The 26,898-nt window shown below is 49.8% G+C and overlaps 2 protein-coding genes and 1 long non-coding RNA gene across 7 annotated transcripts in view; 2 read left to right on the top strand and 1 right to left on the bottom strand.

Moving 5' to 3' along the window:
* The window catches only part of CASP9 (caspase 9), a 29,648-nt gene extending 16,911 nt beyond the window's left edge, over positions 1-12,737 (top strand). Inside the window, exons 7-10 of one of the 5 annotated variants that reach the window (XR_011433132.1) lie at positions 2,648-2,827; positions 3,447-3,556; positions 10,458-10,644; positions 12,473-12,737. Coding sequence is in view for 3 of the 5 variants with exons in the window: in XM_070252771.1 (XP_070108872.1) it covers positions 2,648-2,827; positions 3,447-3,556; positions 4,475-4,600; positions 4,747-4,968 (638 nt within the window). In the remaining 2 variants the exon portion in view is untranslated. Of the gene's footprint in view, positions 1-2,647; positions 2,828-3,446; positions 3,557-4,474; positions 5,358-10,457; positions 10,645-11,611; positions 12,109-12,472 lie in introns of those variants that run through there. The other 4 variants (XR_001380169.3, XM_070252771.1, XM_005607504.4 and 1 more) reach the window with 4 other exon arrangements.
* LOC100050670 (chymotrypsin-like elastase family member 2A) lies at positions 5,791-21,254 on the bottom strand. Its single transcript, XM_001489887.5, has 8 exons — positions 21,177-21,254; positions 20,815-20,903; positions 16,138-16,235; positions 14,862-14,990; positions 10,941-11,077; positions 9,531-9,676; positions 8,364-8,516; positions 5,791-5,892 (listed from the first exon to the last, which is right to left on the bottom strand). Exons 1-8 carry the CDS (start codon positions 21,214-21,216, stop codon positions 5,875-5,877), a joined length of 810 nt encoding a protein of 269 aa, XP_001489937.2. The 5' UTR covers positions 21,217-21,254; the 3' UTR covers positions 5,791-5,874.
* Positions 20,554-25,025, top strand: LOC138921020 (uncharacterized). The gene is made up of 3 exons (XR_011433183.1): positions 20,554-20,769; positions 23,630-24,306; positions 24,920-25,025. It is a non-coding gene; the product is annotated as an uncharacterized lncRNA (long non-coding RNA).
* The last annotated feature ends 1,873 nt before the right edge of the window (positions 25,026-26,898 follow it).

Here is a 26,898-nt window from a genome sequence, read left to right on the forward strand (position 1 = left end):
GGGACGCTGCCTCAGCGTGGTCTGATGAGCAGTGCCATGTCCGCGCCCAGGATTCGAACCAACGAAACACTGGGCCGCCTGCAGCAGAGCGCGCGAACTCAACCACTCGGCCACGGGGCCAGCCCCACATGCCCAGAGTCTTCATCACCACTAGTTCACGTGGCTTTATAACGTTCCGTTTTAGTGAAGGGCGCTCACTCACTAATCCACTTCCCTAGTGTTGGCTGTTTAGGTGATTCCTAATTTTTGGCTCACATGACCACAAATTTCTTTATATAGAGGGCTTTGGGCTTCACTTGAGTTATTTCCTTAGGAAATTACTGGGTCAGAGGTGTAAACATCTCTGTGGAGCCCATTACCTACCACTTGGTGCTTTCTTTGATTCCATAAAAGGATTTGAGATAGCTTAAGAAGTACAAGAGATATAGTGGAACAAAATGGAGAGAAATGGAGGTGTAAGAAAAGAAGAGTAAGTTTGGGATCTAGAAACACATCCTCTGAGGTCCTGCACGCTTGCTAGAGGTGGCCCGCAAATTTGGCGTTGTGCTTTCCAGCAGCCGACGTGAGACAGGATAAGACAGAATTGCTTGTAGGATCCATCTCTTTTGGTATTTGTAAGACGGAAGCCAAGAATGGCGATTTTTCTCCCCTGGTTGTCTTAAAGGGGACACTGTGTGATATAGTGGACGTTTCCTCCACTATATTCTCCGCCCCCCCCAAAAAAGAGATGGGTTTTATATCATTTTTTTAATCCAAGTCTCAATGTAAATTGAAGGCATTGTTTTTTCCATGTGGGCATTTAGCTCCCCACACAGAAGGACCCTCTCTTCTTCTTGTGTTTTCCTCAGTACCGTGTTGGTGCCCTCTACCCCGGGGGTACTCCGTGTGTGTGTGTGTGTGTCTGCCATCTGTGTCATAACCCACGATTTTAAAGAAGGCTTTGTAATGACTCGTGGAAAATCCTCATGATGCTGTGATAAAGGACTAAGGCACGAGTAGTTGATCCTGCAAATAACCAGGTAAAAACAAATTGACAAAAGGCTGGATGGAGATGCAGCCACCTTTTAGCCTTGGTTGTCTCTGGGTGCTGCCAACATGGTGGGCCTTTGTTTTGAATCATTATGTTGAGATGTAATGTGTGATAGGGAAGAGGCCGTCAATGTGATTAAAAAAAGCAACCAATGCCAAAATGGCCAACGTACATAATACTGGGAGGTAAACTCTTAAGACCAGAATAGTTCATGCTCATTAAAAAATAACCAAAAAGAAATCAAAGCTTTCAGAGGTATATAAAGGTGAAAAGTAAAAGTTCTCTGCTCATCCCGACTCCCAGTCTCGTTCCTCAGAGGCGGCCACTGTTAACGATTGGTGTTTCCTTCCAGACTTTTCTTTGTCTCTCTCTTTTCTTTCTATCTCTGTGTCCACCCATCATATGTAGACCAAATGGGTCATACTTTATATACTGTTCTGTGACCTTTGAGGGGTAACTTTTTTAAAATTTAAAAATATTGTGGTAAAATACACATAAAATTGACCATCGTAGCTGTTTCTAAGTGTATAGCTCCGTGGTTTTAAGTGTATAGCTCCATGGTTTTAAGTACATTCATATTCTTGTGCAACCATCACTACCATCCGTCTCCAGAACTCTTTTCATTTTGCAAGACTGAAACCCTGTCCCCACTAAACACTAACTCCCCAGTCCCGTCCCCAGCCCCTAATAGCCACTATTCCATTTTCTGTTTCTAGGAGTTGGATGACTCTGGGCACCTCATATAAGTGGAATCATGCACTATTTGTCTTTCTGTGACTGGCTTATTTAACTTAGCTTAATCTCCTCAAGGTTCATCCATGTTGTAACGTGTCACAATTTCCTTCCTTTTTAAAGCTGAATAATGTGACTTGTTTTTTAATAAGGTAAATTGTACCATTTTTACCATTTTAAAGTATACAGTTCAGTGGCATTAAGTACATTCACAATGTTGTAGAACCGTCACCACCATCTAATTCCAGAACTTTTTCATCATCCCAGACAGAAACCCCACACCTATTAGCAGTCGCTCTCCATTCCCACCTCCTCCCAGCCCCCGGCAACAACTCAGAGCCCTGCTTTCCTCTCTGGGTTTGCCTCTTCTGGATGTTTCATGTAAATGGAATCCCGTTCTGGGGCCGTTCGTATCTGGCTTCTTTCACTCAGCATGCTTTCGAGGCCCATCCACATTGTCACATATCAGCACTTCATTCCTTTCTAAGCCTGAATAGTCTGCACACGCTTTCTTTATCATTCATCTGTCAGTGGACACTTGGGTTGTTTCCACCTTCTCCCTATTGTGAATAATGCTGCGATGAACATTGCTGTACAAATTTTTCTTTGAATACGTGTTTTCACTTCTTTTGGGTGTATACCTCGTAACTTGTTTCTATAGCTGTTTTTAAAATTTCTACATTCTCTCCCCTCCAATTTTACTTTATGAATTTGTGAAATGTTTGTTGTAGGAGAAGGTAGAGCTTCTGTGGTGTCCTGCTCATGTTTGCCAGCACTGGAACCCCAGCTCCGGAGCCATCAGCGGGTCTCAGGCTGGGGCAGGCTGGCTGGGGTCCTGCTCTGTGTGTGCCGGTGACAAGTGGTGTCTGTTTCTGCTTCCTGCAGAGCAGAAAGACCCTGGGTGTAAGGTGGACTCCACCTCCCCTGAAGACAGGACCCCTGGCAGTGACTCTGAGCCAGATGCTGTCCCGTTCCAGGAAGGCCCAGGCACCTTCGACCAGCCGGATGCTGTGTCCAGTTTGCCCACACCCAGTGACATCTTTGTGTCCTACTCCACCTTCCCAGGTGAGCGCGTCCTCCCAGCCAGCGCGTCCCCCCCATCTGCCCTAGAAGCAGCTGTGTTGTGAAGAAGACCTGGCTGTGGGTCTTGGTTTTACCTCTTGCCACCTGTGTGACCCTGAGCAAGTTTTCACGTCTCTGAGCCTCAGCTCAGGGCAAGGCAGGCGAGGGGCCTAGCTTGCAAAATTTAAGGAGGCACGCACCCCTGGGTTTGTGGGCCTCACTTGCCTCACCGTTGTCCTGGCCCTGCCTTGGTCTTCTCATCTTTAAAATGGGAATAGTAACCGAACCCTAGGGGTCATCGTGGGGGTTAACAAGGTGGCCGGCACATCACTGAGCAGGGTGCCTGGCACACAGCAGGTGCAACAGGTGTCAATCTCCTTCCTTTCTTCTCCCTCGGTGAGCACTTGACTTCTTCAGGCCTTGGCTTCCTTGTTGGGAAAATTGGAATCATAACCAAAGTCATGAGGTGGTGGTGGGGATGAAATAAGGTCACAAATGGGACAGAGTGCAGAGACGCAGGCTGCTGCCGCTGGCCGTGTAAACGGGTCAGAGTCCGGAGGGGCCCAGCCTGTGTGCGTGGGGGGCGGCTCTGGCGCGGAGTTCAGCCCTCCTCCTTCCCAAGGCTTTGTCTCCTGGCGGGATCCCAAGAGCGGCTCCTGGTACGTCGAGACCCTGGATGGTGTGTTTGAGCAGTGGGCTCACTCTGAAGACCTGCAGACCCTCCTGCTCAGGGTGAGTGCTGAGGGGCGGAGAGGGCAGGGTGAGGAGACGGGCGGAGTGTCTTCCTCAGGGCCAGGTGGGGCTGAGCAGGACCCCGAGCCTAAATCAGAGGGACGGCCTGTCGCCCCGTCTGCTCTGCGCCTTGGCTTGCCGTGAGGGTCAGCGCTTCGGCTTCTTTTAACGTGAGAGGTTACTGTCTGCAATGACATATGCCCCTTATTGAAAGGGCGCCTTCCCCAGCTCCCCTGTGGTCCCCAGGCTGACACCACCTGCTCCCCCCAATGACGGAGCTAGTCCTCAGCTCCACGTGGGACGGCTCAGTGGCCAGAGCGTGGCACCTCCTGAGGGCAGGTTGTGGGGGCTGTCCCTGCCCCTTTGCCCCGCTGCATAGTCATCTGCTCTTGACCTTCAGGAGTCATGAATCCCTCCTTAGCATACCCCCTTCTCGGGTGGCCCCGTGAGAGGACAGGGAAGGAGGGTCTCATTGGGCCCAGCCTCGCTGAGTGACATCCTGCCCAGAGCAGCTGCTTCCTCCCAGGGTCCCGGAGCACACGTGGGCCCTTCCTGCTCGGCTCAGGCATCTTGTGCCTGAGAAGGGGCTGAGGGCTGGACCGCTCCTTTCCCCTCAGGAGGCTCTGGCTCTGTGCTTGCTGAGCTGAGCGGAGGAGAGCAGGCCTGCCACCCAGCACGACTCCAGGGGGCACCACGTGCCGTGGCCCCCCACAAATGACCCTCAGAGGAGCCGGGCCCCGTGGGGTGGGGGTCCTCAGAGCTGAGCAGTGCCCTTGGCTCCTGGGCCCCGTCTCTGCTCGCAGCTTTTCTTCAAGCAAACCTTCCCATCTGATTGGAACCGTTGACTTTCGCATTTTAAAATTTTGAATTTTCTAAACTTATAGTTGAGATGATTGTTCTCTAAACCTCCCGCTCCAGGGTGCTGCAGTTAGAGCTGTTTCTGAAGTGCTGATTCTGTGGACGTTCCCCCAGCTCCACGCTGGGAATTCTTTCTTCCATCGCGAGAACTCACAGACCTCCCTCCCTGTGGTCGTGTTTTCACAGGTAGCTCACGCTGTTTCGGAGAAAGGAGTTTACAAACAGATTCCTGGTTGTTTTAATTTCCTCCGGAAAAAATTTTTCTTTAAAACTTACTGAGGCCAGAGCCCCTCACCCTGCCTTCTCTTTACCCCCAAACTTTCCTGCTCCAGGCCCGGCGGCGGCTGAGGCCTGGGCCTTTCTCCAACCACAGCTGCCACGTTTGGCGGCCTGTAGAGAGTCTTGTTTCCCCACCGGCGGCAGACAGGCTCTTACGAGCTTCCCAATTGGAGACACATGACCGGCGCTGGAGGAAGAGGAAGCAGAAGCACGCCAGGGTCATCATGCCACTCTCCACCAGCGCCTGGTTCTTGGCTAATAACCGTGGTCTGTGACCCCTGTTTTCTCTGGGGCAGGGCTTCTAAGCCTCGGCATAGTGATCTTTGGGGCCAGGTCATTCTTTGTTGTGGGGCCTTCCTGTGGATTGTAGGATGTTTGACTACTGGCCTCTATCCACTAGAGGCCCGTAGCAACACCCTTGAGTAGTGACAGCCAAAAATGTCCTCACACATTGCCGAATGTCCCTTGGTGGGCCACTTGAGAACCGCTGATCTGTAGGAACTTTTGGCTGCAAACCAGCCAGCATCTCCCTTGGATCAGCAAGTTTGGGGCAACTAGAGTCTGAACAGCTGGAATCTGTGAATCCTAAATGAAGTTTTAAAAATTACTAATTTTTCCTGTATTGCAATATTCTTAAAAAAAATAAATCTTAGGTGAATATGGACTGTGTTTTGCCTATTTCCCACCTCATCTTGCTCCAACTCTTTGTTCTTCCTTATAAAGGAGACTTTTGCTGTTCTCGAAACACTTCCCCATCTCTTATTTCATTTGATCCTCCCCCCCATCCCAGGAAGGCGACTGGGTGGGACCTGTGTGCTCAGAGAGGTCAAGTTGCTTGTCCAGGGGAACACAGGTGGCCAGTGGAGAGATGTGGCTGGACCCAGGTCTTCTGAGTCCAGCCTGTGGCTCCAGGTGCCTGCCTTCCTGGCTGAAAGACCCCTGCACCTAGGGTGACCGTCCTGTGTGACACTGAGATGTTGAGCTTCCCCAGCGAAGGCCCATCCCTGAGGTCTTTTAAGCTGTCCGCACCGTGGCCTGCTTCTTGCTTTTAGGGCTGGATGTGAGGATGGTTTGGTAATAAGACTCTCACCAAGATGTGATGCGTGTAGTTGTTACTTTATTATTAGTGTTTTCCTTCTGTGACCTTTCCAAGTCTCAAGCAGTCCGGGGACTTCTGCTGGTTAGTTATTTGCAATCACCTGCAGGACACACGTGAGAAAATAATCAGGGTCGCTTAGCGGAGCAGAGCTACGTTTCGCAGTTCCCGGCTTTCTCCTTCCGGGCTCCACGCTGCTCCTATGAACAGAGGCTGCCAGCGATGCACCGGTTCTCACCTAGGGGCCCTGATGACCTTTGGGAGAAAAAGATGTTGTCCCAGCTTTTTGCTGACCTGCTGGGGTCGTCCTGGAAAGAGTGGTCTTAGCCTGGAGTCCTGTTTGGGTTTCAGGGTTGTGGGGAGTGTGAACTCCTAAAAATTATGTGCTGACTGTGGGAATGGGCATGCTTTTGGATTTCATTTGTTTCTCAAAGGATTTGAGCGCCTCCAAACTGTTAACAAGCACTGCCGTTTGCAAGGCCCAGTTATGCACTGTGGGTGGGGCTGTCACCTGTGCTCAGAGGCTGTTTAGCAGTAAATATGAAACATTTGAACATGCCAACTCCGTGATCCAGGGATGCTGCTGGATATCTATAGTTCAAATACTCAGAGCAACGTGTAAGAACGTGTGTCCAAGGATGTTCACTGCAGCCAGGTGGGGGTGGAAACTATGGAATATGGTTTAGCTGTTAAGAAGAATGATGACGATGTCTGTGCTCACATGTAAAATGTGATATGGTGTGGAGTGAAAAAACTAAGCTGCAGAATAGTAGGAAGAGTAAAGTCCTATTTTTGGTTATGAGACAGTGTATACATATATGTACATATATAGGTATTTTATATATGCACATAAATAAAGTCCAGTAGACCACACACTGAGCTGTTAACAGTAATTATCTCTGGGGGGTGGAGGTGGAGATGTAAAACGAGGGGGGACTTCTACACTTTTAATTGACACACTCATCTATTCCTTTAATATTTTTACAAAGAGTATGTATTACCTTCTAAAATAAAAATAAAGCTGGCGAATGCTGAAGCTTCATGTGCTGCCATCACTTAATGAGCACTTGTTGAAAGGATGAATGCCCTTGGCCACTGTCTCCTGTCGCTTCCCTGCGCATGCCTTTGTTGGCAGCTTCCTGACCTTGCCTCGTCACCTGTCTGGGCAGGTGCTCCCAAGCGCCTGTGTGTGACTCCAAGCTGCATATGGCATGACCTGGGCTGGGACCACTGCGACGTTTTGCTAGCCCTTCTGCAGCTGCCGGGGCGGCCCCCCCAGAGGACAGCTGGTTGCTTGGCTCTGCCACTCCTGGAACCCGTTCTGGGCATATGTGCCTGCTCTGGCTGCTGTCTGTAAGGCAGGGCCTCTGCCCAGCTGCCTCGAAAGGCTGGCTTTCCCCAGTGATCCCCTCTGACATCGTGCCATGCTTTCAGCTGTGGCCTGTCCTGTTGTGCTTGAGTCTGTGGCTGGGAACAGCTGATGCTGGGACAAAGAGATCAGGACAATTGCTCCTGGCCCCTGCTTTGGACCCCCAAGGTGCTGCCAGGACCAGCTGCACGGTGACTCATGCAGCAGCTGGGGCTGGAAAAGGATCCTGGGATTTGGCTGGGAAAGGCCCTCGGAGCAACCTTCCATCCAGTCTTGGGCCAGGCTCCTTTGAAATGCTGGTGGCACCTCAAAAGCTGGACTCAGATTTTCCTCTGCCAGAACGGAATCATAGCTTTCCCCCAATTGACCAGAAAACCCCTGCAAATTAATGGCCACTCTGTTCTTGATTTCACATTTTTCTCAACAAACTTTTCTGGAACCTCTGGTGCCTATGACCACTTGTTGGCAAAGAAATACCAGCAGGCAGACAAATGAACAAGGAGCCGGCAATATTAGTGGGAACGCTTGGAGGCAGCCACCCGCTTATTTTGACAGTACCCATTTGACAGTGTAGTTCTGTGCCCACGTGCCCACAGCCGTGCTTCCATATTTGATTTCATCACAGAGTGCCAGTTTGATTCCACTCAACATTTCTCTGCAAATTAAACTTAAAATAATGAAACCAGATACCAGCTTTCCCTTCTTTTGGGGCTCTGCAGCAAACACCACAACTTGCTCTGGCTCCTAAAAACGTGGAGGAGTCCTGTTCGAATTCAAGTCCCATTTTACAGAAGAGCAAACAGAGGCAGTGGCAATGCCAGGCGGTGGGTAAAAAAGTGCCCCCAACTGGCAGAGAGTGTCCTTCTCTTCCTTCCTGGCATCCATCACCAGGCACAATAAGACAGAAACAACCCCACTAATCCTAAGGAACCTGCTCTGAATGCTTGAGGAGCAGCCTTTGTTTTCAAGCTCTTCGGGCAAGGCCACCCTCCGTGTGCCTTTTCACTCCACTTTACCCACACAGAAATTGTGGGGGTCTGTGGGGGGCTCAGCAGGGGTTCCCCAGATCTGCAGCCTCCTGTAGGGAGCTCCTGCCTAGCTCTCAGGAGGAGAGAGTGGGTTCTCAGACGCTAGGTGGGCACTGCCCTCATGGGGCCAGGTGAGCAGGGTAAGGCCCGCGGGCCCAGGGCTTGTCCGATTCTTACGTTATTGATCCAGTCAATGTAGTTGGAGACCCGGGTGAAGACAGAGGGCTTGTGGTAGTAGTTGCAGCCGAGGGAGGACCCGAAGCTGACGATGCCGTGCACTTGCCATTGGCCGTTATCTGCCTGGCAGTTCAGTGGCCCACCGGAGTCCCCCTGAGGAAGGACAGAGTTCTGTCAGGAGGGACCTGGGAGCCTGGATGGGGCAATGGGAGGGGCGGGGGTTGCCTGTGAGAGCCCCCCATGTTTGCAGGGCAGTTGTATCGTTCCATTGCAGGGTGCCGTGTTCTCCGAGACCAGCTTGTGGGCACAGCTCAAGATGGCACCATAATACCAGCAAGAGTGAACATTTATTCTTTCTGTGTGCCTAGAACTGAGCTAAGCACTTTATACGCCTTATCTCATTTAATCTTCATGGAAACCTATGCAGTAAGCATTTTAGTGTCCCCATTTCACTGAAGAGGGAAAACTGAAGCCCTCAGGGGTTGTGACTTGCCCGAGGTTGTAGGGGCAGTAAGTGAAGCTGACACTGTGCCCCAGAGTTAGAATGCCGTGCACTTCACCATCACAGGCCACGTCCTCCCATGATGAGCGAGTTCCGGGGGCGGGGGCAGCCTGTGGGCAGAGAGTCTAGGGACACAGTGCGATTTGAAGGACATGTAAAGCTCCTTCCACGCTGACCCCACTCTGCTGCAAAGTCCACCACATAGCAATTCCTTTTGGTTAAGACACTGTCTCCAGGTAGGCTCTGTGGCAGTTACCATGAAGGGACACATTTGGGCCATTCATGGAATTAATTCTCCAGATAAACTCCAAGTCACCTTAGAGAGGCCCTAACCCAGAGAATACGCCCCTTGGCTCCCTTCCTACACAGAGGAAAGTATAAGAAAGATGACAGTAATGAGAGACCTCGATGAGACCCAAGGAAGGACTTCTCAGCAGTGATGGGGTGGACACTACAAGAAGAATCTCAAAACATCTTTTCTGGAGACTACAGGACAAAGGTCAGGGTCTCAAATGTCTGGAGCTGTTTCCTGGTGCTTCTGCCAGCACGTAGGAGAATGGACTCCAGGACCCTGAGGGCCTCTCCCCACCCCAGGTCCCCACCCCAGGACCATTTCCTGGCAGGGCTGGGTGGGGGCGGGCAGGCACCTGGCTTTCTGCACTCACATTGCAGCTGGAGATTACGCCATCGCCCCCAGCACAGATCATATTGCTCTTCACGGTGCTGCCCCACCAGCCAGAGCTGGAGCACGTGGCGTAGTCCACAACCAGCAGCTTGCCCTGCTGCAGGATGTCAGGAAGAGCCCCGTTGGCTGCATGAGACCAGACAGAAGGCGTTAGAAGGTCGAAAGAACTCCTGAGAAAAAAGGAAGTCGCGAACACCTTCTGGGTTTTCTGCCCAGCCCCTTTCTGTCTGGTCCCTCTTACTTCCCCCCCATCCATAGTGTGGCTATGGGAGCGGCCATATTTGGCTGGACAGTGTCCTCACAGCTGATTGGTTAGTGTTCAGGCCATTGGTGATTGGTTCAGGGACGAACACCTGACTCAAGCTAAGCCAATGAGCTCCTTCTCCTGGGATACCGGGATTGGGACCATGAAATCCCAGCCAGAGAGGACGTCAATCTGGGAGCTGTTGGCGGTGGCTATCGTTTTCTTTTAGAGGAAGAAGGATGAAATAGGTCCGCTGAGAAAATAAATTCTGAGAGAGTTTCCTGAGTTTCTTAAAGTCTTCCAACTCTGATTTTTTCCTCTACCTGAAGCCTGGCTGTGTCTCTGCCCTTGCTTGGGACTCTTAAATCTTTATAAAAATTCCACTTTTTGCTGAGCTAGCTTCATGGGTTTCCATCACTTACCTTAAATACGACAGTGAGCCTGCTGGCATTTGGAGCCCCCAGATTGGGAAAAATATTCTGATGTGGGGAAGGTAGAGCTTTCCTAATGGCCCCCAATGACACCGCCACCATCATCTCCATTACTCTTACTGCTGCTGCTAATGGCAAGGATTAGCAGTAGTATAATTCTTCACTTGCGCTTTTTATTAGGCTTTTCAAAATATGCTAATCCTCACAGTGAATCTTCATTCCTATTTGGCAGATAAGATACTGAAGCCAAGAGAAGTTAACCGCTTGCCCAAGACCACCTGAACCCTTCCCGGGCTCTGCCTGCCTCAGATGAAATACTTCCCGTCCGGGTGTTTTTTGAAATGACAAGTAGCTGTGCTTGTATCTTGATAAGCTTCTTGTCACTTCTGCTGAGTTTCCACGTGTTCTTGTGTTTGCAGGTAAGCCCGTGAAGAAGGCAGTATTAATTTAATGAGTGTGTGTGTGTTGATGTACCTCTGGAACAATATGTCACTTATAGGTTTATATCATTGTGAAAAAACAATCACTCATCTGCATGAGGCTTCCTAGAATCTTCTAAACCTCTTCTCAGTCTATGCTATCCTGCCTCTCCGAGGCAGCCACCGTTTCATCCAAACCCCCTGGGGTGACCAGTGGGGAAAGAGCCTCCTGACTGGACAGGGGTGACATCCCCTCCCTGCCCTCCCAAGCTTTGGGGCTTCCGGCGCCCACTTACTCTGCAGCCTTCCCCAGCCCGTGACATAGCAGACGTAGTTGTTGGGTAGAATGCTGCCGGCCGGCGGGAGGCAGCCCAGCTGGATCTTATCGGTCAGGGAGACACGGTTGGCCAGTTTGAGCAAAGCAATGTCATTCCTGGGTTGGTAAAGAGGCAGAGCGTAAAGAGAGGGTTGACTGTTCCTGCTCCAATATCATTTCTGATTCTAGACCTAACTGGGACCATTGAACCCCCTCCTCAGCCAGCCTGATTGTGAATCTTCCATCTCTCGGGGCTGCAAGGGATTGGGGAGCAGCTGTGCTTAACCCCAGGATTACATTTTGTCCCTGGTGGAACGTGGAGCCCTAAATTCCCCTAAGGCCTTTCAGGGGAATGTTTAGAAGAGGGATGGCAAATAAGTTTTGTCTTGTAATGTCCACTCTGATGGATTAACCATGGCTGCCTGGTGGGCTGCGTGGACAAGGATTCTGAGGCTCTGTCCAGGGTTAGTAAGGAAGAAAATCTGTGATTGCTTGGTGATGTCTGTCCTGGTTATATACTTCCAGTGTTTGGTTCAGAAAATCGCAAGAGATGCTCAGATAAAAAGATCTTTTTGCCTTTTACTCTTTGCTCTCCCTTCTACCTTGAGCTCTGCCACCAGATTCATCCCTTTGTCTCACTCTCTTGTCTAGGAAACCATTAGTGATTGGCAGATTGTATTTCCCACGATGGCTGCAATGAGATCTTCCATCACACAGGCGCTTGTTATGATGTGATGTTGACACTCCGTCCATCGAGAGGCAGGGTCTGGGTTTCTTCCCTCTGGATCAGGGGGCAGAGGCTGGGGGCCTTTGATATGGTGGAAGTAACACCATGTGACTCCTGAGACTAGGTCATGAGAGAAGATACAATTTCTGTCTGGCCCTCTGGCACTCCTGTTCTTGGAACTCAGTCTCTGTGCCATGAAGAAGCCCAGGCCACATGGAGAGGCCACATGTAGGTGTCTGGACAACAGTCCCAGCTGACAGCCAGCATCAACACCCCCGTAGGTGAGGAAGGATGCCTTTGAGATGATGCAGCCCCAGCCACTGTCTGTCTGCGATCTCACGAGAGACCCTAGTGAGAACTGCCCAGCTGAGCCCAGTGAGACCTGGGAGATGATTATAATAAATGACTGTTGCTGTTTTAAGCCATTATGTTTTTGAGTGATTTGTTACAAAGCAATAGATAACCAGAAGAGTGATGCTGATTGACAGGACAGATTAATTAAAGGTCCTTAGGGCTGACAGCCTTCTCAGTTCTAACACACCTTTTAGCCATCTCTCCCACAATTTCTCTTCACTTGTCCTCCATTCCTGCTGGACTGCTCTGGTCACTGCCCCAGCACCACCTGCCCATTCTGGGACCCGTCCCTCGTCCTGGCGCTTCTCCTGACTTGAAAAGCCCTTTCTCCACTCTGCCCACCCATGCCCTCCCCATCTCTCAAGGCCTTCCTTGACATATCCTGTGTCACTTTTTGGCTTTCTGGTGTCGTATGTGTGTTTCTCATCTAGCTGACAAGCCCTATGAGGGCAGGGACTGACTCATGCCTCCGGGGCCTCCTGAATCCTCGTGAGCTGTCATCCGTGCTGGACTACAGGGCTGACTGAACGAGGGAATGCCGACTGTTACAGCCACATGCTGCCCTCCTCCTCTCCAGGGGACTGTGACGAGGAGTCTTCTGGAAGATTTGGCAGAGTGAGCTCTCTGGGCAGCCATTCAAGAGTGGCATCTTGGGCTGAAGAGGCTGTGTGCATGGATAAATTATGCAGATTTGAAGTGATGGCTGGGGTGCTTCTTTCTAGAGGCCCTTTTGGAACTGGAGACCTGCTCTTTTGGATTGGGAGAGGAGAGGATGACAGACACCTGCAGGTTCTGGGAAGGTGATGGGAAGCAGGGAAAAGGGAGGATAACTTTCTCTCTCCAGGGGGCAGAGGACAATGATGATAAAAGTGTACCGAAGCCCTGCTAGGATCAAGCTCTGCTTGCTACATCACACCTCATTTAATGCTCCTGTCTAGATCTGTAACTTCTCCAGGTCACGGTTTCCTCGTCTGTGAAATGGAGGTCATAATAGTACCTCACTCCTAGGGCTGTTGTGAGGAATAAATAAGATAATTCATGGGAAGCATTTAGCAGTGGCTGGCACAAGGGACGCACTAAGTGTTAGTCTGTATGATTGTGAAAACTAACTCCTGGGGTTGCCAGAGAGCTCACTTGGAAGGCATCCTGGGCTGCAGGTTTCTGGAGGGTTGGCGATCCCCAACATTCCTGTCTGTCCTAATGGAAGACCAAGTTGGCTGGGCACAGACCCATTGGTCACTGGAGTGCCTATGCTTGTGGGATTGGAAAGTGGAGTTCCCCGAGCTGCAATGAGCTGCTCAGGTTTAGGTTACCCTAAACCTCACGGTGCCGGGGGCCTTGTGTGTCTCACTCACAGCTCTTTCCCTGATGCCTAGAACAGGGCCTGGCGCATAGTAGGGACTCAACAAATATTTGTGGAATGAGGGCCTGAGCGAACCTATGGGTTTGATTTTCTTTAGCGCCACCTGGATCTCAGGATCAGTGATCATGAAACAAGCCTGGTGGTCCAGCAAATATTCCGTGGCCCTACTATGTGCCCCTCCCTGGGTCAGAGGCTAGAGATTCAGGGGTGAATCAGACACAGCCCAGCCCTTGCAAAATTCTGGCTAGAAGGAGAATCAGACGTGTGCTAATCTCTAATGCAGCGAGCTGTGTGCCTTGACTGGGCCTGCACCTTGAGCGTGGGGATGGGCAGGAGTGAGCGGCAGATTCTGCCAGAATTCTGATGGGCAGGACTTTCTCTTCCTCTTCCTCTCCCTCCTTTTCCCTACTTCCTGGGACCACTCCCCATCACCTCAAGGGTTCAGACATACATCCCAGCACTTACGCCTCTTTATTACCCCATTATTGCACTACTGCTATTACTAAGCGCTCACACCTGTGGCTTCTATTATGTGCCAGGCCCTTTTCTAAGTGCTTTCCATGCATCATCTCATTTAATCCTCACACCAACCCTAGAGGTAGCACTGTCATTATCTTCATTTTACCAAAGGGGAAACTGAGGCACAGAAAGGCTAAGGAACTCGTGCAGACCACACAGTCATTCATATCTAAGCCATCAGGCTCCAGAGCTCAAGCCCTAACCACTACCCGGCATTGCCTCACTGCCACGCTTATGTCCACGACTGCCTGAGAGCTGGTATGGTGACCTGTGCATCTCTGTGTGTCCAGCACCCAGAGTCCAGTGCCCAGCATGGCATATGGCACAGGGGGGTGGTCAGTAAAGGCTCAGGGTGAACACAGGGTGGTCCGTGCTCATCTAAGAGGAAGTGGGCAGGGGAGTTGCCGTGTCCCTGCAGGGCAGGGAAGAATGGTACTGGGAGGCCTTGGAGAGCTGAGACCCTTGTCCTTGTCATCTTCCTGTGCACGTTTCTCCCAGGCCATCCCTGCAGGGCATCAGGGAATCTTTGAGAATGTCAAAGTCCTTGTTGGGGGATGTGGGGTGGGGGAAGGCGGGAGGGACTGTCCTACTCCACTAACAGTCCTGGGGCCTGCAGACCCATCCCTGTGTCCCCAGGGCTTGGCAAGGAATAAATACATGGTCAGTGAGTGCCTGGGGTGGACAGGGGACCTGCAGGCTTAACTGGCAGGAGACCTACGTCCCTCTGACAGTCTTTGCCGCTCCCTCCCCCAGTGCACACCCCACCCCAGGCATCTTTGGGGCTGGCTCCACTACTAAGAGGTCAGAGCTCTTCCCTCCTCCTTACAGAAGGAGAAAGGAGGGGGTGGGGTTGCTCTCACTGCCTCCTGCGAAGACCACCCCTCCCCTGTCTGTGCTTCTGCCAACCCCACCCCCCAGTGCACCCAGACAGAAGGTACCCTTTGGAGAGTTGGTTGGAGTTCCATTGCTCATGCACCACGAGCTTGGAGACTGCGACAGCCAGGGAGCCGGACTCACTGGTGGAGAGGCTGTGCCGGCCCAGCACCACGCGGTATGTCCTGGAGGAGCTGGGAGACAGGGGGCCGAGCAAGGGTCAGCACCGGGCTGTCCTTTCCTTTCTCTGCCCTCCCCCTCCCCCATGGGCAGGGACACCCCAGGGCACTGTCTCCAGAAGCCTGGCTTTGGACAACGCTGCGATGGGCCCAAGTACGTGACTGCTCCGTGAGCCACCAGGTGGAGCGTGGAATTCTTCTTCCCCAGGGGCAATTGGTTGGTTATAATACAACATAGTAACTATACCTATGTAATAATGATAACTACACTATACTAACTATAAACTATATAATCTAACGTAAAAGTCATAATACTATAAACTCTCTGTTGTTTTGAGGGAAATGAGATGGACACATACAGAACAGCAGACATTTGCTCTCAAGGGCATTTTCTAGTTTAATCCCCCGCCTCTCATTTTTAGATGGGGAAACTGAGGCTCAGAGAGAAGTAACTGGTACGGAGTCTTACAGCTACTTAGTGAGAATCCAGAACTAGAAGCCAGGACTCCTGGCTCTCAAGCCTCTGTTATCCTCCCCACGACCTCATGGAGCTTGTAAATTAGGTGGGGAGAGGGACCATTCCTGGCAGAGTCACACCCATCAGGAGAAACTCCAGGGAGCTCCAGCTGGTGTGAGATAAGCAGAGTCTTAGGGAGGGAAGAGGCCAGGTGAATGTTGAATGTTGAAAACATTTCCTTTCCCTTGTGGGTCCTTATGCTGGTAACAGTTCACCTTTACTGAGCACTTACTAAGTGCCAGGCCCTTAACACATCATCTCATTTAGTCCACGCTAAACTCTGTCACCTGCTTTTTTTTGCAGGTGATGATATTGAAGCTTGGAGAAGTCATGTAAGTTGCTCAAGGGAGCCCAATTCCAAATCTGGAGGCCACATCTAGTACCCCTAAAAGGGCAGGAAATGGGCCTCCCCCTCTTCCATATTCCCCCTCGGTGTCCTGCACAGGGCACTCAATCCATGTCATGTAATGACCCGTCAATGGACCAACAGACTGAACTATATAGATCCGCCGAAGCTTGCCTCTCTGCCAGGCAAGTGTTTCTTTGCAAAGCGTCTTTATATTGGGTGGTTGAGGCCATTTGGGCTTCACCTCTCGGAGATGAGCGCTGGCCAATGGGGTGAGCGTGGTGGGTGACAGCAGTTACCTGATGCAGTGGGCAGCTGTCAGGACCCAGTTGTTGGCCACCAGGGATCCTCCGCAGGTGTGGCGCCACTGGCCACTGCTGCTGTACTGCAGGGAGACCTGGGGAGAAGCACAGGCTCTGGTAGCTGAAGGAGCCAGGGCCACTCTGCTCTTCAGCATCCCCGAGAGCAGGGCTAGTGGAAAGCAAAGAGGCATTCGCCTCAGGTGCAAACTTTAAGGGGACACCAAGAAACTCGGTAATCAGGATCAATAACATTTAATGCAACGTTAAAAAAAAGATTAACACAAAAAAATCCATGACGAACAAAATATCAAAAATTTAAATAAAGACACTATTAAAAAAAACTATTTTGAACATCTTTCTGCAACGTGATTTGTTGGGATTTTCCCCTTCTTGGGAGCTGTTTCCTTAGGACATATCCCTCCAATTTAATATGTCTAAAGCCCTATCTTGACTTCCCCCCCGAAACCTGCTCTTTCCTCAGGCTTCCTCGTCTCAGTAAACGGCAACCCCACTTTACCAGCTGCTCAGGCCAAACCCTTGGTGTTATCTTTGATGCCTCTCTTTCTCTCATATCCCTCATTCGAACCCACCAGCAAATCCTGCCAACTCTACTTTCAGAATACGTGGAGAGAATGCTACTTCTCTTTCTAACCTCAACTGCTAATCCCAACCATCTTCATCTTTCACCTGGATTGTTATTTTAGCTTCCTGTTTGTTCTCCTTGCTCTCATGCTGGCCCGTCCCTCACCCTAGATTTTCTCAACACAGCAGCCAGAATGATCCTTTTAAAATGTAAGACTGATTCTGTCTCTTCTCTGCTCAGATCCTCCAGTGGCTCCCTCCTCACACAGTGTAAAACCCAAAACATATGATGCTCTACAAAGCTCTACGTGACCTCCTTGACCTCATTGGTTCCCACTCCCCTCTGCTCCAGCCACATGGACCTCCATACAGTTCTGCAAAAACACCAAGCCCACTTCCGCCTCAGGGCCTTTGCACTTGCTGTTCTTTCTGCGTCAAACATTCTTCTCCCAGGCATTAGCGTAGCTTTCTCCTTCGCTTCCTACAGGTCTCTGCTCAAGGTGATCCTCCTGGAGAGGCCTTCTATGACCACCCTATCTAAAACAGAGCATGTACATGCACATGTGCACACTCACGTCCACACACATCCACACTCACGAACATGCACATGGACACATATGTCTCTCTTTCCTCTTGTCCTGCTTTACTCTTCATCATAGTATCTTTCATCACCTGACATGTTATGAATTTATTCATTCAATTGTTTATTGCCTCACTCCTTCACTTTAATATAACCTCTTTGATTTTTTTTTCCCACTGCTGTATTCCAGGTGCCTGGAACAGGGCCTGGCACATAGTGGGTCCTTAATAAATACTTACTGATTGAATAAGCAAACGAATGAATAAGTGAACGAATGAAATCACTAGGGCAGGGGTCTGGTCTCTCCTGCAGAGCGTGTCGCCTCTTGCTCTAGATTTCCCTTGAAGACTAAAGCCACTCATATGAGAATATGAGAATGTGCAAGTGTACCTTGCCCCTAGAGATCCTCAACATTCTTTTTTAAAACAAAAGGCTGTTTCTGTTTAGATCGGATAACTCAATAGGTGTAGGGTGGAAATTTAAGGTGGTTGCATTTGGCACTGAGCCTCTGAAGCTGTCCCAGCTCCTTCCCCTTCTTTTCAAGTCCCTGCCAACAGCCAAGCAGAGAGAAGGGAGGTGACAGCAGAGCACTGACTGCTCGACCGCGATTCCTGTGACCATGGAAAAGCAGCACTCCTGCTTTTCTCCAGACATCTCATTTCTCATTAGCCACTTGGCATTTTCTCATTTGCTCGACATTAAGGGGGCTTAGACAAATTGGCTTTTAAGAAAATGCTTAAAATTAGACAAAAAGAAAAAAGACACCGAAAAGGATGCCCCCACTCCAAAATCTCAAAATAGGCTGAAACCATCCTCCAGATGTGAAATTGTGAAATAATATGTCAACCTATTATTTGTGGGCAGCAAAGTGTGGCCAGAAGAGCAAGGATTGAACCAAATTTGAATCCCCTTTTCCCCCAGGCTAACTGGGTGACCTTGGGCAATTATGTAACCTTTCTGAGCCCCAGTTACCTTATCTGGAAAATGGGGATCATGGTGCCTACCATCCAGGGCTCTAGGGATGATTAATAATCATTAAATGTCTAATAATTTGAGCACTTACCATGTACCAGACACTGTTCTGAGCTCAGAATGTGAATCAGCTCAAATCATAATCACAGCCATCCCATGAGGCACTATTATCATTCCCATTTCACAGATGAGTAAACTAAGGCAGCCAAGAGACATTTGTACAATGTGGCCCATGCCAAAAAGGCGGTTAGATATTCTTAATATTACTCATTGAGAAAGGTAAACTGAGTTGCTCCAGGTCATGCAGCTGGTGCACGGTGGAGCAGGCATTTGAGCCCCGTTCATCCGGCTCCAGAAGCTGTGTCTGGAAACGTTACACATCTGTCTAGCACCTAGCACTTTCCTGTCGAGTGTCTGGTGGATTGCGACCTAGAACCACAATCTTGGGGTGAGTGTGGGACAGAAGACACCTCTCAGAGTGTCTTCTTGGCAGTGCAGAGCCAAGTTATGTTAATCCCGGCTTTGCTTAAAATTTTGATATTTTGTTCATCTTGGATTTTTAAATTTTTGCATTTAGTTTGATTTTTAAAAAATATTTGCCTTAAAGTATTATCTCTTTTGCTTACTGAGTTTTGGGGCACCCCTGTTAAATTTTGCCCCTAAGGTGAGTGCTTCACTTACTTTACCCTAGCCTCTACCCTGCTTGACCTGCCAACGCACCCCAGGGAAAAAATGTCGCCAGGGAAGCAGACGCAGGAAGTGCCAAGACACTCTTCCAAGACCAGCGTGAACTGGTTCCAAAGGCAAGGCTACCTTTGTACAAGCAGTGCGAACCCGTCCAGGGGGTGAGGAAATGTTCTTGTAGGCAGCTCTGATTGGTTCTCAGACAAGGATGACCTCTGCTATGCAGGGTATATGGCCCCTGTTCCAACTTCCCAGAGAAACAAGATTGTGGGAGTGTGAGAAAAGTAAAAGAACCGGCAAAACTACACAGAACCGAGCACATAAATTGTGAAAAATCAGTCTATGACTGAAGCTCTCTTCACTGAGGGGAACTTGAACAGATGCGTGCCATGCCCTCGGTGAAATGTCAACTGCTGTGTGGGGCGCCCTGACACTCACAGCCAGCTCTCATGTTATCAATTTACCCCGGTTCAGTTCTTTGGCTCCCAAACCTGTTTATGCCAGTTGTGCACGTATTGTAATTATGTAATTTGATTAAACGTAACCAATGAAATATGAGTTCAAAAAGAGAGCTGTGATTTATATGGAAACTCAGTTATGTGCTTGGAAGAGACTAGATAACTGTGACTTTAAAAAAAAATTGCTAAATACAAACTTCCAGTTGTAAAATAAATAAGGCCTGGGGATATTAAAAAATTCCTAGGGGCCAGCCCGGTGGCATAGTGGTTAAGTTTGCACATTCTGCTTCTGTGGCCTGGGGTTTGCTGGTTCGGATCCTGGGTGTGGACCTACACACTGCTTATCAAGCCATGCTGTGGCAGGCGTCCCACGTATAGAATAGAGGAAGATGGGCATGGATGTTAGCTCAGGGCCAATATTCTTCCTTCCTCAGCAAATAGAGGAGGATTGGCAGCAGATGTTAGCTTAGGACTAATCTTCCTCACAAAAAAAAAAAAAAAAAAAAAAAAAACCTTGCTATTGAATTAGGTGTCTGTGAGGAAACGGAAAGATTGGAAAAACTGTCATAAAAATCTGGAAGGGCTCATTCAGACTGCTTCGTGAGTGTCTCAAAGTCATTGCTCTACTTTAAAGAAATGGAATTATAGATGATATATTATGGGGGGTGGTTTATACAAGACAGTAAAGAAGTCAAAAGATTGGTGAATGAGGTATATTTACAATTTTTAAAATAAAATATTTAAAGAATATATGCATGGTTTCTAATAATTTCTCTATAACCAACTTTTCAATCACTCTGTCGCAACCATGTCAGATAAGAGATTTTTACCACATTTATTTATGTCAATGTAAGCCTCACACATTTCCTTTGGGAGTCCTACTGCTAATAGAATTCAATACCTAGTAATTTGTGCTGGTGCCCCACCCAGCGTTTCAGTCTCAAAATCACTATGATAACTTAAAGTAAGGAAACATTTACGTTCATTGGCAGTATGAATTTGCCTGTAGTTAAAGATTAATTTGCATAAAAACCACTGATTGGTTCCTTAAAGCAAGGAAAATTTGCATAGGTAGTGATGAATGGTTCATGGGATAACAGTACATTTGTAAGCAAGCATGTGATTGGTTAACAGAGTGAGACTATATTTGTGAATCTACTATACGGATGGTGGAATGGGGCGGCTCCTTACTGAAGCTGGTGGAGGCACCTCTCCTTCCACCCCCAAGGTTGACCAAGGTCACAGAAGTGTGTCTCATTGCTGAGTTTTCCCATCCTGCCCTTGACTCCCCACCAATTCTACTCTTTGCCAGCACAACAGTCTCCACGGCAGAGGGTAAAAACATGATGTGAGGTGAGTAGGGGCAGGGAGGGAACAAGGGTAGCGTGGGTGACTCACCTGCCAGGGCCAGCTGTTGGGCCTCACATTTTCACCTCCAACCACCCTGGGCAGCTGGGGCAGGTAAGTGGGGACCCCACAGCTGAGAGCTGTCAAAAGAAAGAGTTGTGAGCCTGGGGAGCAGTGACCTCAACAATGTAACCGACACTTGCTGCATTCCCAAACCCCTTGTTCTGTTCTTGTTCTGATCCTTGTTCTGGAAGGATCCTAAGAGGTCACAGAGCCTTGCCCTTTGCTCCACTTCTTTGGAACTTCACTCCAGCTTTCTTATAACCACAGGACTGAGTCCAGTGGGGGCAGGGAGGTCCCGTCCTCGGACCCACCAGGGGACTGGGAAAGTGCCTCTGGGTGACAAGGCTTACCTCCAGCCACCAATGCAGACAGCAGAAGTGCCCTGATCATGGTGTGTCCGTAGGAGTCCTGTAAGCATGGCCCTAGCTAAGGCCCTGGTTTTATGAACGGGCTTATCGGCCAGAGATATACTAGGTGTACGCAAGATGGGTATTTTCTCAAACCCCAGTGGAAAAAAGGGTCTGTGTTGAAATACTGTTTTCCATTTTCTCCCATCTGTCACCCTGGAAATACTTTGAGAAAGATGCCAAAGGTGGGAATTGAAATATGGGTTCTATCTGCCTTCAAGAGATTATATTATATGTTTGGGGAGGAAGAAAAATATTGGTTGTTGGTCCTTGGAGTTGTGTTTTCAAAAAAGAGATTAGATTGGCGTGCTAAATATACAGCATTCTAGGCCAGTGTTTCTCAATCGGGCTGATATTGCCCACCAGGGGACATTCGGCAACGTCTGGAGACAGTTTTGGTTGTCATGGTTGGGGATGGGGTACTACTGGCATCTAGTAGGTAGAGACCAGAGATCCTGCTAAATATCCTACAATGCACAGGACAGCCCATCACAAGGAATGATCCAGCCCCCAATGCCAATGGTGCTGAGGTTGAGGAATTCTGTCCAGGCCGGGCCATAGCTTGCTGTGTGACCTTGGATGAGTCATGTAAGTCTTTCGGCCCAGGGCTTGCCCATCTGTGAATCAGGGAGAGAACAGACTGTGCCCAGTCTGCTTTGCAGCACTGTGGTGAGGACCTGAGAAACACAGGGAACATGCTTACATGGGAGAAGCACAGGACAGACCCCCACAGCTGGGGTTTGGCAGCCCGAGTGATGGGGAGAAGGAGAGAGTGCTGGCAGAGGAGGACTTTGGCAGGATGGATCAAGATGTATTTTATTGTCTGCTCCCAAGACAACAGCAGTTTGCACTCCTGCAATAACTTCATCTTCCAAATGGGTTCAAAGCAGGAAGGTTGATGCTCACCAAACACCACATATATGTCAGGTGCATTCACATGACTTATCTAATCTAAACCTTACAAAACCCTTCAATAGGTCCCGTATTTCAAATGAGGAAGCTGAGGTTCAGAGAGGTAAAGTGACTTGCCCAAGATCACACAGCTTCTAAGTGACAGAATGGGGATTCCAACATAAATGGGTCTGATTTCAAAGGCCCTTTACTTGATGCTGCTGGAGATGGCATCCTGAATCTCCTCCTAGTCCTGCAACATGCCCCTAGTTTTTGGCGGGGGAGGGGTGGAGAAAATGAGCAGGGTTTCCTGATGAACTTTTCCCTTCTTCCTCGGACCTTCATTCTCCTTGCTTGTGGTCAGAGCGCAGTGCCAGACAGGCTGGGCTCTGGTAAGACAGCCCTGCTCTGTGACCACAGACTCTGCCCTTTGCCCAGCCAGAGGAGTAGAGGAGAAAGTGGCAACTTTAAGACCTGGGTTCATGTCCTCACTCCGTTGGGTTTGAGCATTATAGCTTGAACAGGTCAATTATCTTCTGGGCCTGAGTTTCCTAGGTAACAATCCAGGCCCGGATTGTCCCAGGGGTGAGAAAACGGGGGTGAAAGCATCTCGTAATCTCCCAAGGATCCTGCAAAGGCGAGGGAGGTTGGGGGGTGGAATCCAGTTGGACTGGACATCAGAACACCTGGGTTCTAGTCCCAACTCTACCCCTAAATCCTCGTAACAGTTTGGACCCCTGTTTACCTTCTGTAGCAGTCTCTACAACAAATTATTTCTGAAGTCTCCTATTTTATCTTCAAAGTCTATGTGAATCTGGCATTCTGCTCCATGTAGCTGTGTTTGCTTTAATTTAAAAATAAGGTTTGTCCTGTAGGAGGTCACTGAACAAATATCAGTTTGGTGCATGCCATGAGCTTGCTGGGTGACCTTGGGCAAGTCAGTTTCTCTGGCCCGGGGTTGCCCATCTATAAAACAGACAGAGAGACACATGCCCAGTCTGTTTCACCACGTTCCTATGAGGATTTGAAACTGATAGAAAACATCAAACAGGCCTAACCCAAAGGGTCACTGATTGGCCACAAAATGGAAAAGTTCAGGAGCAGACTAACTTCAGGCACAGTTGGATCCAGGGCTCCCATGATGCCCCCAGAACGTGGCTTCCCTCCACCTCTGGCTCTGCCTTCCACTGTGAGGGTCTACTCTGAGGCTCCATGGAGTGGCCTGCAGCAGCTGTAAGCTCTCCCTTCCACGGGAACAAGATGGCTACAGGATCTCTGGCCCAGGGTTTCTTGACTGGAGCACTACTGACACTTTGGGCAATGGAGGGCTGCCCCGTGCTTTGCAGCATGTTTAGCGGCAATCCGGGCCCCCACCCACTGGATGCCAGTATTCTCTCCCCCCTTCACCAAGTCATGACAACCGGAAATGTCTCCGCACATTGCCAAATATACCCTGGTGAACAAACCAACACTTCTTCCTCCTTCCCTTCACTTTGTTGTTGCAGCCTCGTGGTCCTCATCCTCCAACCCCGCAGGGTGGGAGTGACAGCCTTCCGGTAGCTCCTGCGGAAGTCCTGCAACGCTCTCTGATTGGACCTGCCACAGGTCACGTGCCCATCCCTGAGCCAATTGTGGTGGTGGGGGAAGGGATGCAATGTGTTGGTTGGCCAGGCCTGGAGCACAAGTCCCGCCCCTAGATCAGGGCTGGAGGCTCTGCTCAGACCACGTGTAGAAGTCGGGGAGAGGCGGCAAAGCAACAAAAATCCAGGTTTCTGGAGAGGGAGGAGAGGCCGGAGAGGCGGGGAGCAAGAAGGCGCCACGGCCCCCTTCCTCCTGTGGGGCCTGGTTACCCATTTATCTGTTGTTGGACAACAAGGCAATCCGTGAAGTTCTAAACTGGGCTGGGTCATGGAGGTCTCTGTGGGGCCAGGGAGATGCAGATACGAACTTATCACCGGGTTTATGACTCATTCAAAACAATTCCTCTGCGAAGCCATAGAGTTAGTGGTCAGGGGCTTGGTTTACACCTCAGTGCTTCTTAGTAGTGAGTCTGTGGTTTGGATCCTTGCTACTCAGAGCGGTGTGGACCAGCTGCATCAGCATAACGTGGGGCTGGTTAGAAATGCAGACTTTCCCACCCAGACCTGCTGATTCAGCGTCTGCAGTTTAACAAGATAGGCAGGTGGGTCTTCTGCAGTTAAAATACGGGGAAAACCAGGCTAGGGCAAGTTTCATTTCTCTTTTCCTTATTTTCTTCACCTATCAAATAGAAACAACAATTCCATCTATTTCTTAGGGTTGCTGTTAGAATTAAACAACAGTTTATTCACTTAAAACACTAAGGATCGTAAATGTGTAATGAAATGTTCACTCTTAAATCCATAGACCTGCGGGCCTCAGATTTCAGAATAGCACAGAATTCTCCAGACTTTTCCATCAAGGAATCCTAGTAGATCAGGCGTTGGCAAACTTTTTCTGTAAAGGACCAGATAGTAAATATTTTAGGCTTGTGGGCCATACGGTCTCTGCTGCAATTAGTCAACTCTGCTGTTGCAGTGCAAAAGCAGCCATATGGCCATAGCCAATAAAACTTTATTTACAAGACGGATTTGCTTTGCGTAGTTTGCGGCAGAGTGATGATCTGGGGTCTAGCGCGCAGCAGGCACACGACAGCAACATGTCTCTGCAGGCTCATTCTTCATCTGGAGAGCTTGAGCTGAGTTTTGCAGCTTACTTCGTAGCATAGCTGGGTTCATTTTAATGTACATTTTTTTTTCTTCCCACACAATCTTCAGAGAAAATTGATGCTTTGGAAGGATGCTCTGTGTTTAGTCTCTGCCTCTCTGTGCCCCCGGCCCACCACCGTGTGAACCTTTGCAGACACCCGCCTGCCTGATCAGGGTGAGCTTTGGGGAACTGGCCCCAAGGCCTGCTGGGAATGAAGCTCCCTCGCCTAAGGAATGAAAGGCAGACGGAAGGTTTGCTAGTGGGAGTCTAGGGAGTGAGGTCAGGAGGAGCAATGACTCCTCCTATCACAAGCCTCTGTTAGTTCACTGGCTCCCAGTTAGGTGGGAGGGCATGTGCCCATTTTACAGATGAGGAAACTGAGGCTCTGAGAGGTAAAGTGACTCACACTGTCGCTGCCTGTCAGTGGCGGAGTTCAGAGCTCCAGCCCAGTGAACGCCCTCCATTCTGCCCTGCCATAGTTTATGCTATTAATTTGTGTCTGAGATAAAGCGGGTGTGGTAGATTGTCAATCTGGCCCTTAAGCCCCTCCCCCTCCTCCCGCTCTGTATCCATGCCTTTTGGCCTTCATTTTGCAGTGGCCTCCTGTGAGGAGGAGAGAGTCATGTGGAGCTGAGCTGACCCAGCCAGAACCAGACTTGATCAGCCAACCTCCAGCTGACCCCTAGACATATGAGTGATTCCAGCCAAAATCAGGGCTACCTAGCTGACTCCCAGCTGACCCCAGATGTGTGAGCAACAAGTGCTTGTCATTGGATGCCCCTGAGGGTTTGTGGTTGGTTGTTACCAGCACTATTAATTATGCCAGCAGTAGCTGATACAGTGGGTGCAAGCCCTTTGTGAACATCCGTGAGCAATGATTCTCCTCTCAGATTTCTGTCCATCTGGACTCATTGCCAGCTTTCTCAGGCTTGTCAGCACACCCACAGCCTCCGCCTTCCCTGGCAGGGCCACTAGTGGACTTCAGTGTGCAAGGGGGTCCTTCAGATCTGGGGATGAAAGGCGGAGTGACGTGGTTGTTGGTCACGCGGTCTCTGAGTCAGACTCCCTGGGTTTAAGTCCTGGTGCCCCATGACTAGTGGAGTGATCTTGGGTGAGTTTTTATCTCTCTCAGCCTCAGTTTCCTCATTTGTAAAGGGAGGTAATAATCAGGTTGTCACGATTATTAAGTGGGATCGTGTATTGAAGCCTTGGATGGTGCCTGGGACACGGTACCATGTGCTCAATATGCACTAGCCACGAGAGTGTGTTAGATACCCAGTGGTGCTCTAGTGGGTTGCTGGCATGTGGGACTCTCAGTCCCCCGGGCCGGGGGCTGCACTGCCAGGGCCGAAGGTGGAGGTGGGTGGGCCAAGGCCTTTCCCTCGCTTCCAACCCCTGGTTTGTGACCTCTTGGACAAAGTCCATAAACCCTTGTTGTCACCCCAACCAGCTTCCAGGGAGTCCTTGCCACCCCTTTGTTTCTCCCCTACAGCCCCACAGCATACTTTAGATTTTGCCAGAAGGGAGGAGGGATGGTGTATTTATTTCCTATGGCCACTTTAACAAATTGCCACCAATGCAGTGACTTCAAACACAGACGTTTATTCTCTTACAGCTCTGGTGGCCACAAGTCCACAATCAGTATCCCTGGGCTAAGGCAGGCTCATTCCTTCTGGAGGCTGCAGGAGAGAATCCCTTCCCTGGCCTTTTCCAGCTTCTAGAGGCTGCCTGCATTCCTTGGCTTGTGACCCCTTCCTCCGTCTACAAAGCCAGCAGCATAACACCTTCAAATCTCCCTCTGATTCCGACCCCTTGCTTCTGTCCTCATACCTCCTTCTGACTAATCCTCTTGCCTCCCTCTTATAAGGACTCTTGTGATTACATCGGGCCCATCTGGATAATCCAGGATAACCCCCCCACCCCATCCCAAAATACTTAACTTAATCACACCTGCAAGTCCCTTTTGCCTGTAAGGTGACATAGTCACAGGTTCTGGGGACTAGGACGTGGGCATCTTTGAAGGGCTGTTATTCTGTCTACCACAGGT

This window comes from Equus caballus, chromosome 2 (genome assembly GCF_041296265.1).
Source record: "Equus caballus isolate H_3958 breed thoroughbred chromosome 2, TB-T2T, whole genome shotgun sequence".
Lineage (NCBI taxonomy): Eukaryota > Metazoa > Chordata > Mammalia > Perissodactyla > Equidae > Equus > Equus caballus.

Coding starts and splice junctions, on each gene's coding strand:
- LOC100050670 (XM_001489887.5), bottom strand. CDS start 21,216: ATGATCAGGGCACTTCTGCTGTCTGCATTGGTGGCTGGAG. Junction 20,904..21,176: donor GTCTGCATTGGTGGCTGGAG/GTAAGCCTTGTC, acceptor TTCTTTTGACAG/CTCTCAGCTGTGGGGTCCCC. Junction 16,236..20,814: donor CCAACAGCTGGCCCTGGCAG/GTGAGTCACCCA, acceptor GCTTCTCCCCAG/GTCTCCCTGCAGTACAGCAG.